The 13,174-nt window shown below is 48.3% G+C and overlaps 1 protein-coding gene across 1 annotated transcript in view; it reads right to left on the reverse strand.

Moving 5' to 3' along the window:
- The window catches only part of LOC112239049 (neuroligin-3), a 438,413-nt gene that overhangs the window by 290,013 nt on the left and 135,226 nt on the right, over nt 1–13,174 (reverse strand). Inside the window, 1 exon segment of the mRNA XM_042326036.1 lies at nt 10,831–10,890. Coding sequence (XP_042181970.1) covers nt 10,831–10,890 — 60 coding nt within the window.

Genomic DNA, 13,174 nt, shown 5'->3' on the forward strand with positions numbered 1-13,174 from the left:
CCTCTCAGTCTATAACGCAGACCCTCCTCTCAGTCTATAACCCAGACCCTCCTCTCAGTCTATAACGCAGACCCTCCTCTCAGTCTATAACGCAGACCCTCCTCTCAGTCTATAACACAGACCCTCCTCTCAGTCTATAACACAGACCCTCCTCTCAGTCTATAACCCAGACCCTCCTCTCAGTCTATAACCCAGACCCTCCTCTCAGTCTATAACACAGACCCTCCTCTCAGTCTATAACCCAGACCCTCCTCTCAGTCTATAACCCAGACCCTCCTCTCAGTCTATAGACCCTCTCTCAGTCTAACCCAGACCCTCCTCTCAGTCTATAACGCAGACCCTCCTCTCAGTCTATAACGCAGACCCTCCTCTCAGTCTATAACGCAGACCCTCCTCTCAGTCTATAACGCAGACCCTCCTCTCAGTCTATAACCCAGACCCTCCTCTCAGTCTATAACCCAGACCCTCCTCTCAGTCTATAACCCAGACCCTCCTCTCAGTCTATAACACAGACCCTCCTCTCAGTCTATAACGCAGACCCTCCTCTCAGTCTATAACGCAGACCCTCCTCTCAGCCCTGTGAACAGCATCTCAGCTAGATCTTTATACATTACAGTCTACTGCTGAGGTTCTGTCATTCACACTAAGACCCTGAGACAGTTGTTAGTCCACTGAGCTAAAGGCTAGCCTTTTAACCCAATGTGTTAAGAAATCGTCTTAGAAGTAGGTTCAAAACCCAGGCGGGTTAGTCTCATGTTACACGTATATATATATACACGTGTATTCCACGGTTCACCACTAGTCTCCCCTCATACAGGTTACGTCCCATTCTTCAGTTGAAACTGCAGCATTAGCATGTTGTACGCCATTGAAGGCTATAAAGGAAAGCAGAAACAGCAGCCTTTCTCCCTTAGTGACAGATCAGCCATTACAGCTGTGGTCCTAATCTTGGAAAGGGGCTAAACAGTACTGTTCCAAATATCTCTGGGCTTCAAGAGGCATAATTCCTTTTCCCTAATACATCAGAGAGAATGGGATAGTGTTGGGGCAGGGAGGGGAGGCCTTGTGTGAGTGTGTGTGTGTGTGTGTGTGTGTGTGTGTGTGTGTGTGTGTGTGTGTGTGTGTCAGACTGCTAGCTGTGTTGGAGAAGGGATGCAGTGAGGGCTGGGTGGTGAAGTTAATGTTAATCCCAACACAGGTGGAGCTCAGATCTCTGGCCCAGGAGCTGGGGAGATGGAGAGGGTGGCGGCGTTTGTGTGTGTGTGTGCGTGTGCGTGTGCGTGTGCGTGTGTGTGTGTGTGTGTGTGTGTGTGTGTGTGTGTGTGTGTGTGTGTGTGTGTGTGTGTGTGTGCGTGCGTGCGAGTGTGTGTGTGTGTGTGTGAGTGTGTGTGTGTGTGTGTGTGAGCTCCCTAATCCCTGATTAGACCTTCAGAATCTGGAAATCCAAGTCAGTAACACTCAAAAGAGAGAGAGAGAGAGAGAGAGAGACAGAGACAGAGAGAGAGACAGAGACAGAGACAGAGACAGAGACAGAGAGAGAGAGAGAGAGAGGGAGACAGAGAGACAGAGAGAGAATGGATATATCAAGCCCTGTTGAGATAGCCTGGCTGAGGCCTAAAGGAGTGAATGGATATATCAAGCCCTGTTGAGATAGCCTGGTTGAGGCCCAAGAGAGGGAATGGCGGAGATATGGTTTAGCTAGAGGGAGAAATGAACGGATGACAGACAGACTGTAGACAGATTAATGGACTGAAAAGACAGACAAACAGATAGACAGATATACTGCCTATGGAGACAGACTAACAACAGCAGAGGGCGGAGTAGACTGACTGATGGAGGGAGACAGAGAGTTGGCAGACAGAGAGCTGAGTTGACTTAAAGATGGAGGGAGACAGACAGCATCCAAGCAAACAGACAACTCTTCAGAACCAAAAAAGAATAAGCAACCATTACAAAAATGTCCATGTGTGAAAACTGGGTCAAACCCAAACGTACACTATATGCTCTTTATTATTAGATGTGGGTGCTACACATTGGTAGAGAATGAGTTGAGCTAACACTGTCCTCTCCACAGCTAGCATAGCGAGCTAGCTCCTCTGTGCTGTTTGCTAACACTGTCCTCTCCACAGCTGGCATAGCGAGCTAGCTCCTCTGTGCTGTTTGCTAACACTGTCCTCTAATGCTGTGCTAGGGGCGCTATCAGTTGGCCTTCTCTGCTCTGTGTAGTTAATGTCTGCTAGCTAGGTCTCCATCTCTCTGTGTAGCTATTGTTAGCTAGCTAGGTCTCCATCTTTCTGGGTAGTTATTGTCTGCTAGCTAGGTCTCCATCTCTCTGTGTAGCTATTGTCTGCTAGCTAGGTCTCCATCTCTCTGTGTAGCTATTTTCTGCTAGCTAGGTCTCCATCTCTCTGTGTAGCTATTGTTAGCTAGCTAGGTATCCATCTTTCTGGGTAGTTATTGTCTGCTAGCTAGGTCTCCATCTCTCTGTGTAGTTATTGTCTGCTAGCTAGGTCTCCATCTCTCTGTGTAGTTATTGTCTGCTAGCTAGGTCTCCATCTCTCTGTGTAGTTATTGTCTGCTAGCTAGGTCTCCATCTCTCTGTGTAGTTATTGTCTGCTAGCTAGGTCTCCATCTCTCTGAGGAGCGTAGTTAAGTTCCAGGTCCGTTCCACTTCAATGAAGACATATTCACCATGAACAAAGAGCCATCCTTTGAATCATGTTAAGCTATTGAAGGGCGGCTCTGTCTCACACACACACACACACACACACACACACACACACACACACACACACACACACACACACACACACACACACACACACACACACACACACACACACACACACACACAGGCATTAGCCACACTGCTGTTATGCAGCAGAGATCCAGCTCCCTCTCACTGTGTTGTTTATTGTTGTTGCCTCAACAGTGATGCACAGTAAATAGCATTAGGTTCGCTCGATAAAGAATAGACTTGTCACATTTTAAACAAGGCTAGTTTAGCACAACAGCTCTGCTCAGCTCAGCGAGAGAGAGATAGACGGCTAGCATGCAAAGAGATGACGGCCAAAGGGATCCACACTTGTTAGCGATTCTGAATGGCGATTACACACACGCATACATGCAGACGCATTTGCACACACACACACAGGCCTTGATCCGAGAGCAGGAAGCGTTGTCATGACACTGCTCTGACACGCAGGTGTTTCTCCAGTCAAGCCCGGGGCGACACGTTGCATCTGAAGCCAAATTACCCTCCGTCTATCTATGGTCCGACTGTGTTTTTTTGTGTGTGGCCCCTTAAACATCCTGTGGCCAGATAACCTCTGCTGGACTCGAAACCAAACATAGGTAGTGAGCAGTAGTACTCAGGATAGTGTGTTGGTAGTGAGCAGTAGTACTCAGGACAGTGTGTTGGTAGTGAGCAGTAGTAATCAGGACAGTGTGTTGGTAGTGAGCAGTAGTACTCAGGACAGTGTGTTGGTAGTGAGCAGTAGTACTCAGGGCTGTGTGTTGGTAGTGAGCAGTACTACTCAGGACAATGTGTTGGTAGTGAGCAGTACACTCAGGACCGTGTGTTGGTAGTGAGCAGTAGTACTCAGGACAGTGTGTTGGTAGTGAGCAGTAGTACTCAGGACAGTGTGTTGGTAGTGAGCAGTAGTACTCAGGACAGTGTGTTGGTAGTGAGCAGTAGTACTCAGGACAGTGTGTTGGTAATGTGAGCAGTAGTACTCAGGACAGTGTGTTGGTAGTGAGCAGTACTACTCAGGACAGTGTGATGGTAGTGAGCAGTACACTCAGGACCGTGTGTTGGTAGTGAGCAGTAGTACTCAGGACAGTGTGTTGGTAGTGAGCAGTACTACTCAGGACAGTGTGTTGGTAGTGATCAGTACACTCAGGACCGTGTGTTGGTAGTGAGCAGTACTACTCAGGACAGTGTGTTGGTAGTGAATAGTAGTACTCAGGACAGTGTGTTGGTAGTGAATAGTAGTACTCAGGACAGTGTGTTGGTAGTGAGCAGTAGTACCCAGGTCAGTGTGTTGGTACTGAGCAGTAGTACTCAGGACAGTGTGTTGGTAGTGAGCTGTATTACTCAGGACAGTGTGTTGGTAGTGAGCAGTAGTTCTCAGGACAGTGTGTTGGTAATGAGCAGTAGTACTCTGGACAGTGTGTTGGTAATGAGCAGTACTACTCAGGACAGTGTGTTGGTAGTGAGCAGTAGTACTCAGGACAGTGTGTTGGGAATGAGCAGTAGTACTCAGGACAGTGTGTTGGTAGTGAGCAGTAGTACTCAGGACCGTGTGTTGGTAGTGAGCAGTAGTACTCAGGACAGTGTGTTGGTAGTGAGCAGTAGTACTCAGGACAGTGTGTTGGTAATGAGCAGTAGTACTCAGGACAGTGTGTTGGTAGTGAGCAGTAGTACTCAGGACAGTGTGTTGGTAATGAGCAGTAGTACTCAGGACAGTGTGTTGGTAATGAGCAGTACTACTCAGGACAGTGTGTTGGTAGTGATCAGTACACTCAGGACCGTGTGTTGGTAGTGATCAGTACACTCAGGACCGTGTGTTGGTAGTGAGCAGTACTACTCAGGACAGTGTGTTGGTAGTGAATAGTAGTACTCAGGACAGTGTGTTGGTAGTGAATAGTAGTACTCAGGACAGTGTGTTGGTAGTGAGCAGTAGTACCCAGGTCAGTGTGTTGGTACTGAGCAGTAGTACTCAGGACAGTGTGTTGGTAATGAGCAGTACTACTCAGGACAGTGTGTTGGTAGTGAGCAGTAGTACTCAGGACAGTGTGTTGGGAATGAGCAGTAGTACTCAGGACAGTGTGTTGGTAGTGAGCAGTAGTACTCAGGACCGTGTGTTGGTAGTGAGCAGTAGTACTCAGGACAGTGTGTTGGTAGTGAGCAGTAGTACTCAGGACAGTGTGTTGGTAATGAGCAGTAGTACTCAGGACAGTGTGTTGGTAGTGAGCAGTAGTACTCAGGACAGTGTGTTGGTAATGAGCAGTAGTACTCAGGACAGTGTGTTGGTAATGAGCAGTACTACTCAGGACAGTGTGTTGGTAGTGAGCAGTAGTACTCAGGACAGTGTGTTGGTAGTGAGCAGTAGTACTCAGGACCGTGTGTTGGTAGTGAGCAGTAGTACTCAGGACAGTGTGTTGGTAATGAGCAGTAGTACTCAGGACAGTGTGTTGGTAGTGAGCAGTAGTACTCAGGACCGTGTGTTGGTAGTGAGCAGTAGTACTCAGGACAGTGTGTTGGTAATGAGCAGTAGTACTCAGGACAGTGTGTTGGTAGTAAGCAGTACTACTCAGGACAGTGTGTTGGTAGTGAGCAGTACTACTCAGGACAGTGTGTTGGTAGTGAGCAGTAGTACTCAGGAATGTGTGTTGGTAATGAGCAGTAGTACTCAGGACAGTGTGTTGGTAGTGAGCAGTAGTACTCAGGACAGTGTGTTGGTAGTGAGCAGTACTACTCAGGACAGTGTGTTGGTAGTGAGCAGTACTACTCAGGACAGTGTGTTGGTAGTGAGCAGTAGTACTCAGGACAGTGTGTTGGTAATGAGCAGTAGTACTCAGGACAGTGTGTTGGTAGTGAGCAGTAGTACTCAGGACAGTGTGTTGGTAGTGAGCAGTACTACTCAGGACAGTGTGTTGGTAGTGAGCAGTAGTACTCAGGACAGTGTGTTGGTAATGAGCAGTTGTACTCAGGACAGTGTGTTGGTAGTGAGCAGTAGTACTCAGGACAGTGTGTTGGTAGTGAGCAGTAGTACTCAGGACAGTGTGTTGGTAGTGAGCAGTAGTACTCAGGACAGTGTGTTGGTAGTGAGCAGTAGTACTCAGGACAGTGTGTTGGTAATGAGCAGTAGTACTCAGGACAGTGTGTTGGTAGTGAGCAGTAGTACTCAGGACAGTGTGTCGGTAGTGAGCAGTAGTACTCAGGACAGTGTGTTGGTAGTGAGCAGTAGGACTCAGGACAGTGTGTTGGTAGTGAGCAGTAGGACTCAGGACAGTGTGTTGGTAATGAGCAGTAGTACTCAGGACAGTGTGTTGGTAGTGAGCAGTAGGACTCAGGACAGTGTGTTATATTATGATGGATTGAAGTTAAGTCTACATAGACTGAGGTCTTTTCTTTACTCCTGTCAACTAAAGTGTCCATATCCGTGTTCACTACATCAACACTACAGGATCCATATGCCTTTGTCTTGTAATGACTACCTCAACACAAAAACACAAACATAGCCTGTGCATGAAAACACAAGAAAGCATACAGTACACACACATGCACGTGTATACGCACAATCACAAACACACACAGACACACACATACACACACACAAACACACACACCTAACACACCCTATTTAAGCAGGGGCTTTAGCCAGATCGCTAACATTCTGTATGCGTCACCTGTTCAAGCCCTCACCGTGGTAACACAAATACAACAACAACAACAACAGCAATAACAGCAGCAGCAACAACAACAATAACAACAACAACAACAGCAGCAACAATAGCAGCAACAACAATAACGACAACAACATCATCAAAATCAACAGGGGTTTGGTTATTATTTGGGGACTGAAGCGTTTTCTGTCGATGGTAAATCATCTCTTACTCCTAATCTGAAGATCCACGCTGAGCTGAGAATATCCCCAGATAAAAATGGAAAGTTAAATGAGATTGCTGTGAAGAAACTTCACATTTTTTCTCTCTCTTCTGTTGTTCCCTCTCTCCTTCCTAATCCTCTTCACAAGAACGCCAGATCCCCCTCTCCTCCCTCTCCTCCCTCTCTTCCCTCTCCTCCCTCTCCTCCCTCTCTTCCCTCTCCTCCCTCTCTCTCTCCCTCTCCTCCCTCTCTTCCCTCTCCTCCCTCTCTTCCCTCTCCTCCCTCTCTTCCCTCCCTCTCCTCCCTCTCCTCCCTCTCCTCCCTCTCCTCCCCTCTCTTCCCTCTCCTCCCTCTCCTCCCTCTCTTCCCTCTCCTCCCTCTCTTCCCTCTCTTCCCTCTCCTCCCTCTCCTCCCTCTCTTCCCTCTCCTCCCTCTCTCCCTCCCTCTCTTCCCTCTCTTCCCTCTCCTCCCTCTCCTCCCTCTCTTCCCTCTCTTCCCTCTCCTCCCTCTCCTCCCTCTCTTCTCCTCTCCTCCCTCTCCTCCCTCTCTTCCCTCTCCTCCCTCTCCTCCCTCTCTTCCCTCTCCTCCCTCTCTCCCTCCCTCTCTCTTCCCTCTCCTCCCTCTCCTCCCTCTCTTCCCTCTCCTCCCTCTCTTCCCTCTCCTCCCTCTCCTCCCTCTCTTCCCTCTCCTCCCTCTCCTCCCTCTCCTCCCTCTCCTCTCCTCTCTTCCCTCTCCTCCCTCTCCTCCCTCTCCTCCCTCTCCCTCTCCCCTCTCCTCCCTCTCTTCCCTCTCTTCCCTCTCCTCCCTCTCTTCCCTCTCCTCCCTCTCCTCCCTCTCTCCCTCCCCCTCTCCTCCCTCTCCTCCCTCTCTTCCCTCTCCTCCCTCTCCTCCCTCCCTCCCTCTCTCCCTCTCTCCTCCCTCTCCTCTCCCTCCCTCTCTCCCTCCCTCTCCTCCCTCTCCTCCCTCTCCTCCCTCTCCTCCCTCTCCTCCCTCTCCTCCCTCTCTTCCCTCTCGTTCTCTCTTTCTGTAAAACTTTATTTGGATATTCCGTCTGAAGATGCACGTCAGACTATCTACAGACAATCAGTTACATTTCAACGAACTATTATCCCTAACCCAAGCCCTAACCTTAACCCTTATCCTTACCCTAACCTTAACCCTTATCCTTACCCTAACCTTAACCCTTATCCTAACCCTAACCTTAACCCTTATCCTAACCCTAACCTTAACCCTTATCCTTACCCTAACCTTAACCCTTATCCTTACCCTAACCTTAACCCTTATCCTTACCCTAACCTTAACCCTTATCCTTACCCTCTCCTCCTCTTCCCTCTTATCCTAACCTAACCTTAACCCTTATCCTTACCCTAACCTTAACCCTTATCCTAACCCTGACCTTAACCCTTATCCTTCCCCTAACCTTAACCCTTATCCTTACCCTAACCTTAACCCTTATCCTAACCCTAACCTTAACCCTTACCTCCCCTTCCCTAACCTTAACCCTTATCCTAACCCCCTTAACCCTTATCCTTACCCTAACCTTAACCCTTATCCTTACCCTAACCTCTAACCCTCTATCCTCTACCCCTAACCTTAACCCTTATCCTTACCCCCTAACCTTAACCCTTATCCTAACCCTAACCTTAACCCTTATCCTAACCCTAACCTTAACCCTTATCCTTACCCTAACCTTAACCCTTATTCCTTTCTACCCTACCCTAACCTTAACCCTTATCATTACCCTAACCTCTAACTTCCTTATCCTTACCCTAACCTTAACCCTTATCCTAACCCTAACCTTAACCCTTATCCTCTCCTAACCTTAACCCTTATCCTTACCCTAACCTTAACCTTCTTATCCTTGACCCTAACCTTAACCCTTACATCCCTGTACCCTAACCTTAACCCTTATTCCTACCCTAACCTTAACCCTTATCCTTACCTAACCTTAACCCTTATCCTTACCCTAACCTTAACCCTTATCCTTACCTAACCTTAACCCTTATCCTTATCCTTACCCTAACCTTAACCCTTATCCTAACCCTAACCTTAACCCTATCCTTACCCTAACCTTAACCCTTATCCTTACCCTAACCTTAACCCTTATCCTTACCCTAACCTTAACCCTTATCCTTACCCTAACCTTAACCCTTATCCTAACCCTAACCTTAACCCTTATCCTTACCCTAACCTTAACCCTTATCCTTACCCTAACCTTAACCCTTATCCTTACCCTAACCTTAACCCTTATCCTTACCCTAACCTTAACCCTTATCCTTACCCTAACCTTAACCCTTATCCTTACCCTAACCTTAACCCTTATCCTAACCCTAACACTAACCGTAATGTTAGCAGGCAGTCGCTTATCAACAGATAGTTTGTTGATGGTATTACCATCTGTAGAGACCACTCCTGTTGGCAGGCCTGGTTAACAGGCTGTTATCACAGTGTGTGTCTGTGTGTTGGAGTGTGTGTGAGCGTTTGAGTGTGTGTGTGTGTGTCTGTATGTTTGAGTGTGTGTGTGTGCGTTTCAGTGTGTGTGTGCGTGCATGTATGTGTGTGTGTCATACCGCTGATTAACTTTCCCTACCATTTCATTATCACAGCTAACAGTCCGCACCCGTTACACCATCAGCCTCACTACAGGAGGACGTTCAGCTCCACAGCTACTCTACCGCCCCCGTTACACCATCAGCCTCTCTCTCTACAGGAGGACGTTCAGCTCCACAGCTACTCTACTGCCCCGGTTACACCATCAGCCTCTCTACAGGAGGACGTTCAGCTCCACAGCTACTCTACTGCCCCCGTTACACCATCAGCCTCTCTACAGGAGGACGTTCAGCTCCACAGCTACTCTACCGCCCCCGTTACACCATCAGCCTCTCTCTCTACAGGAGGACGTTCAGCTCCACAGCTACTCTACTGCCCCGGTTACACCATCAGCCTCTCTCTCTACAGGAGGACGTTCAGCTCCACAGCTACTCTACTGCCCCTGTTACACCATCAGCCTCTCTCTCTACAGGAGGACGTTCAGCTCCACAGCTACTCTACTGCCCCTGTTACACCATCAGCCTCTCTCTCTACAGGAGGACGTTCAGCTCCACAGATACTCTACTGCCCCCGTTACACCATCAGCCTCTCTCTCTACAGGAGGACGTTCAGCTCCACAGCTACTCTACTGCCCCTGTTACACCATCAGCCTCTCTCTCTACAGGAGGACGTTCAGCTCCACAGATACTCTACTGCCCCCGTTACACCATCAGCCTCTCTCTCTACAGGAGGACGTTCAGCTCCACAGCTACTCTACTGCCCCCGTTACACCATCAGCCTCTCTCTCTACAGGAGGACGTCCAGCTCCACAGCTACTCTACTGCCCCCGTTACACCATCAGCCTCTCTCTCTACAGGAGGACGTTCAGCTCCACAGCTACTCTACTGCCCCTGTTACACCATCAGCCTCTCTCTCTACAGGAGGACGTTCAGCTCCACAGCTACTCTACTGCCCCTGTTATACCATCAGCCTCTCTCTCTACAGGAGGACGTTCAGCTCCACAGCTACTCTACTGCCCCTGTTACACCATCAGCCTCTCTCTCTACAGGAGGACGTTCAGCTCCACAGCTACTCTACTGCCCCTGTTACACCATCAGCCTCTCTCTCTACAGGAGGACGTTCAGCTCCACAGCTACTCTACTGCCCCTGTTACACCATCAGCCTCTCTCTCTACAGGAGGACGTTCAGCTCCACAGCCACTCTACTGCCCCCGTTACACTATCAGCCTCTCTACAGGAGGACATTCCGCTGGTTCAGATGGAGGCTGGTCCTTTTACTCAGCTGCTGTCTGAACAAGACAGAGTAAGATTCTTTGTGGCAACTGAAATTCAACATGAAGGAACATATTCTGACTTGAGAAAAGAACTGCAGACAATTGCACACATAGACACACACACACTCACGCACGCACACATACGCAGGCACACACACACACACACACACACACTCACTCACTCACGCACGCAGGGACACACACACTTTATAACAGAATTTACTTATATGTGATGCGGAATTGAAGTGCATGATGATAATGAATTGGTTGATGGTTGGTTGCATTCATAACTGTAAAAATGCTTGACTATAAATCAACTAAATGAGACCATAATGATGTATTTTACTACAACTGAATAAACCATGCACCATCTTGTGGTCACCAAGGAAAATACCTTCGTCTTCGTCACCATCGTTATCCGATAAATCCTCGGGCTGTTTTTTGGCATGTGCCCCTATTAACAAAGCAGGGAGAGACACAGAGAAGCACAAGAAATTCAAAATAGCATGTTTGTCAAGACAGAGAGGAGGTAAGAGGAGCTACAAAACACTACATTATTTACAGTCATGTTAGATAACAAGAAATTGTTTACAGAACCAAGTTTTTTTACTGATCTCTGGTAACTCAAGAATGATATGTTTTACTTTAGATATGAAAATAAATACACACCAGGTATGATTTTTATAAAGACTCCTTATGTAACAACACTGTTATTGAGGGTAGACTGGCACATAGTCATACACCACTGGTTTCACTGGCACATAGTCATACACCACTGGTTTCACTGGCACAGAGTCGTACACCACTGGTTTCACTGGCACATAGTCGTACACATCTGGATTCACTGGCACATAGTCGTACACCACTGGATTCACTGGCATAGAGTCATACACCACTGGATTCACTGGCACGGAGCCATACACCACTGGTTTCACTGGCATAGAGTCATACACCACTGGATTCACTGGCATGGAGTCATACACCACTGGATTCACTGGCACGGAGCCATAGACCACTGGATTCACTGGCATAGAGTCATACACCACTGGATTCACTGGCATAGAGTCATACACCACTGGATTCACTGGCACAGAGTCATACACCACTGGATTCACTGGCATAGAGTCATACACCACTGGATTCACTGGCATAGAGTCATACACCACTGGATTCACTGGCATAGAGTCATACACCACTGGATTCACTGGCACAGAGCCATACACCACTGGATTCACTGGCATAGAGTCATACACCACTGGATTCACTGGAGTTCACTGGCACAGAGTCATACACCACTGGTTTCACTGGCACGGAGCCATACACCACTGGATTCACTGGCACAGAGTCATACACCACTGGTTTCACTGGCACAGAGTCGTACACCACTGGATTCACTGGCACAGAGTCATACACCACTGGATTCACTGGCACAGAGTCGTACACCACTGGATTCACTGGCACAGAGTCACACACCACTGGATTCACTGGCACAGAGTCATACACCACTGGTTTCACTGGCACAGAGTCATACACCACTGGATTCACTGGCACAGAGTCATACACCACTGGATTCACTGGCACAGAGTCACACACCACTGGATTCACTGGCACAGAGTCACACACCACTGGATTCACTGGCACAGTCGTAGTCGTACACCACTGGATTCACTGGCACAGAGTCATACACCACTGGATTCACTGGCACAGAGTCATACACCACTGGATTCACTGGCATAGAGTCATACACCACTGGATTCACTGGCACAGAGTCATACACCACTGGTTCCACTGGCATGTCATACACCACTGGATTCACTGGCACAGAGTCATACACCACTGGATTCACTGGCACGGAGCCATACACCACTGGATTCACTGGCATAGAGTCATACACCACTGGACACTGGCACGGAGCCATTCACTGGTTTCACTGGCATAGAGTCATACACCACTGGATTCACTGGCACAGAGTCGTACACCACTGGATTCACTGGCATACACCACTGGTTTCACTGGCACATAGTCATACACCACTGGTTTCACTGGCACAGAGTCGTACACCACTGGTTTCACTGGCACATAGTCGTACACATCTGGATTCACTGGCACATAGTCGTACACCACTGGATTCACTGGCATAGAGTCATACATCACTGGATTCACTGGCATAGAGTCATACACCACTGGATTCACTGGCACGGAGCCATACACCACTGGTTTCACTGGCATAGAGTCGTACACCACTGGATTCACTGGCACAGAGTCATACACCACTGGATTCACTGGCATAGAGTCATACACCACTGGATTCACTGGCACGGAGCCATACACCACTGGTTTCACTGGCACAGAGTCATACACCACTGGATTCACTGGCACAGAGTCATACACCACTGGATTCACTGGCACAGAGTCATACACCACTGGATTCACTGGCACAGAGTCATACACCACTGGATTCACTGGCACAGAGTCATACATCACTGGATTCACTGGCACAGAGTCATACACCACTGGATTCACTGGCACAGAGTCATACACCACTGGATTCACTGGCACAGAGTCATACACCACTGGATTCACTGGCACTATTTAATCAGAACATTGGATTAAATTGTACTTTGATGAAACCAAACAACACTTGTTTAGCAGATGTGCTATGAATCATCTATGCTTAGACAGAGAGCCACAGGTGTAGGTAGGTGTGTATCAGTGAATGTTGTAGTGAGTGATAGTGT

This window comes from Oncorhynchus tshawytscha, linkage group LG08 (genome assembly GCF_018296145.1).
Source record: "Oncorhynchus tshawytscha isolate Ot180627B linkage group LG08, Otsh_v2.0, whole genome shotgun sequence".
Lineage (NCBI taxonomy): Eukaryota > Metazoa > Chordata > Actinopteri > Salmoniformes > Salmonidae > Oncorhynchus > Oncorhynchus tshawytscha.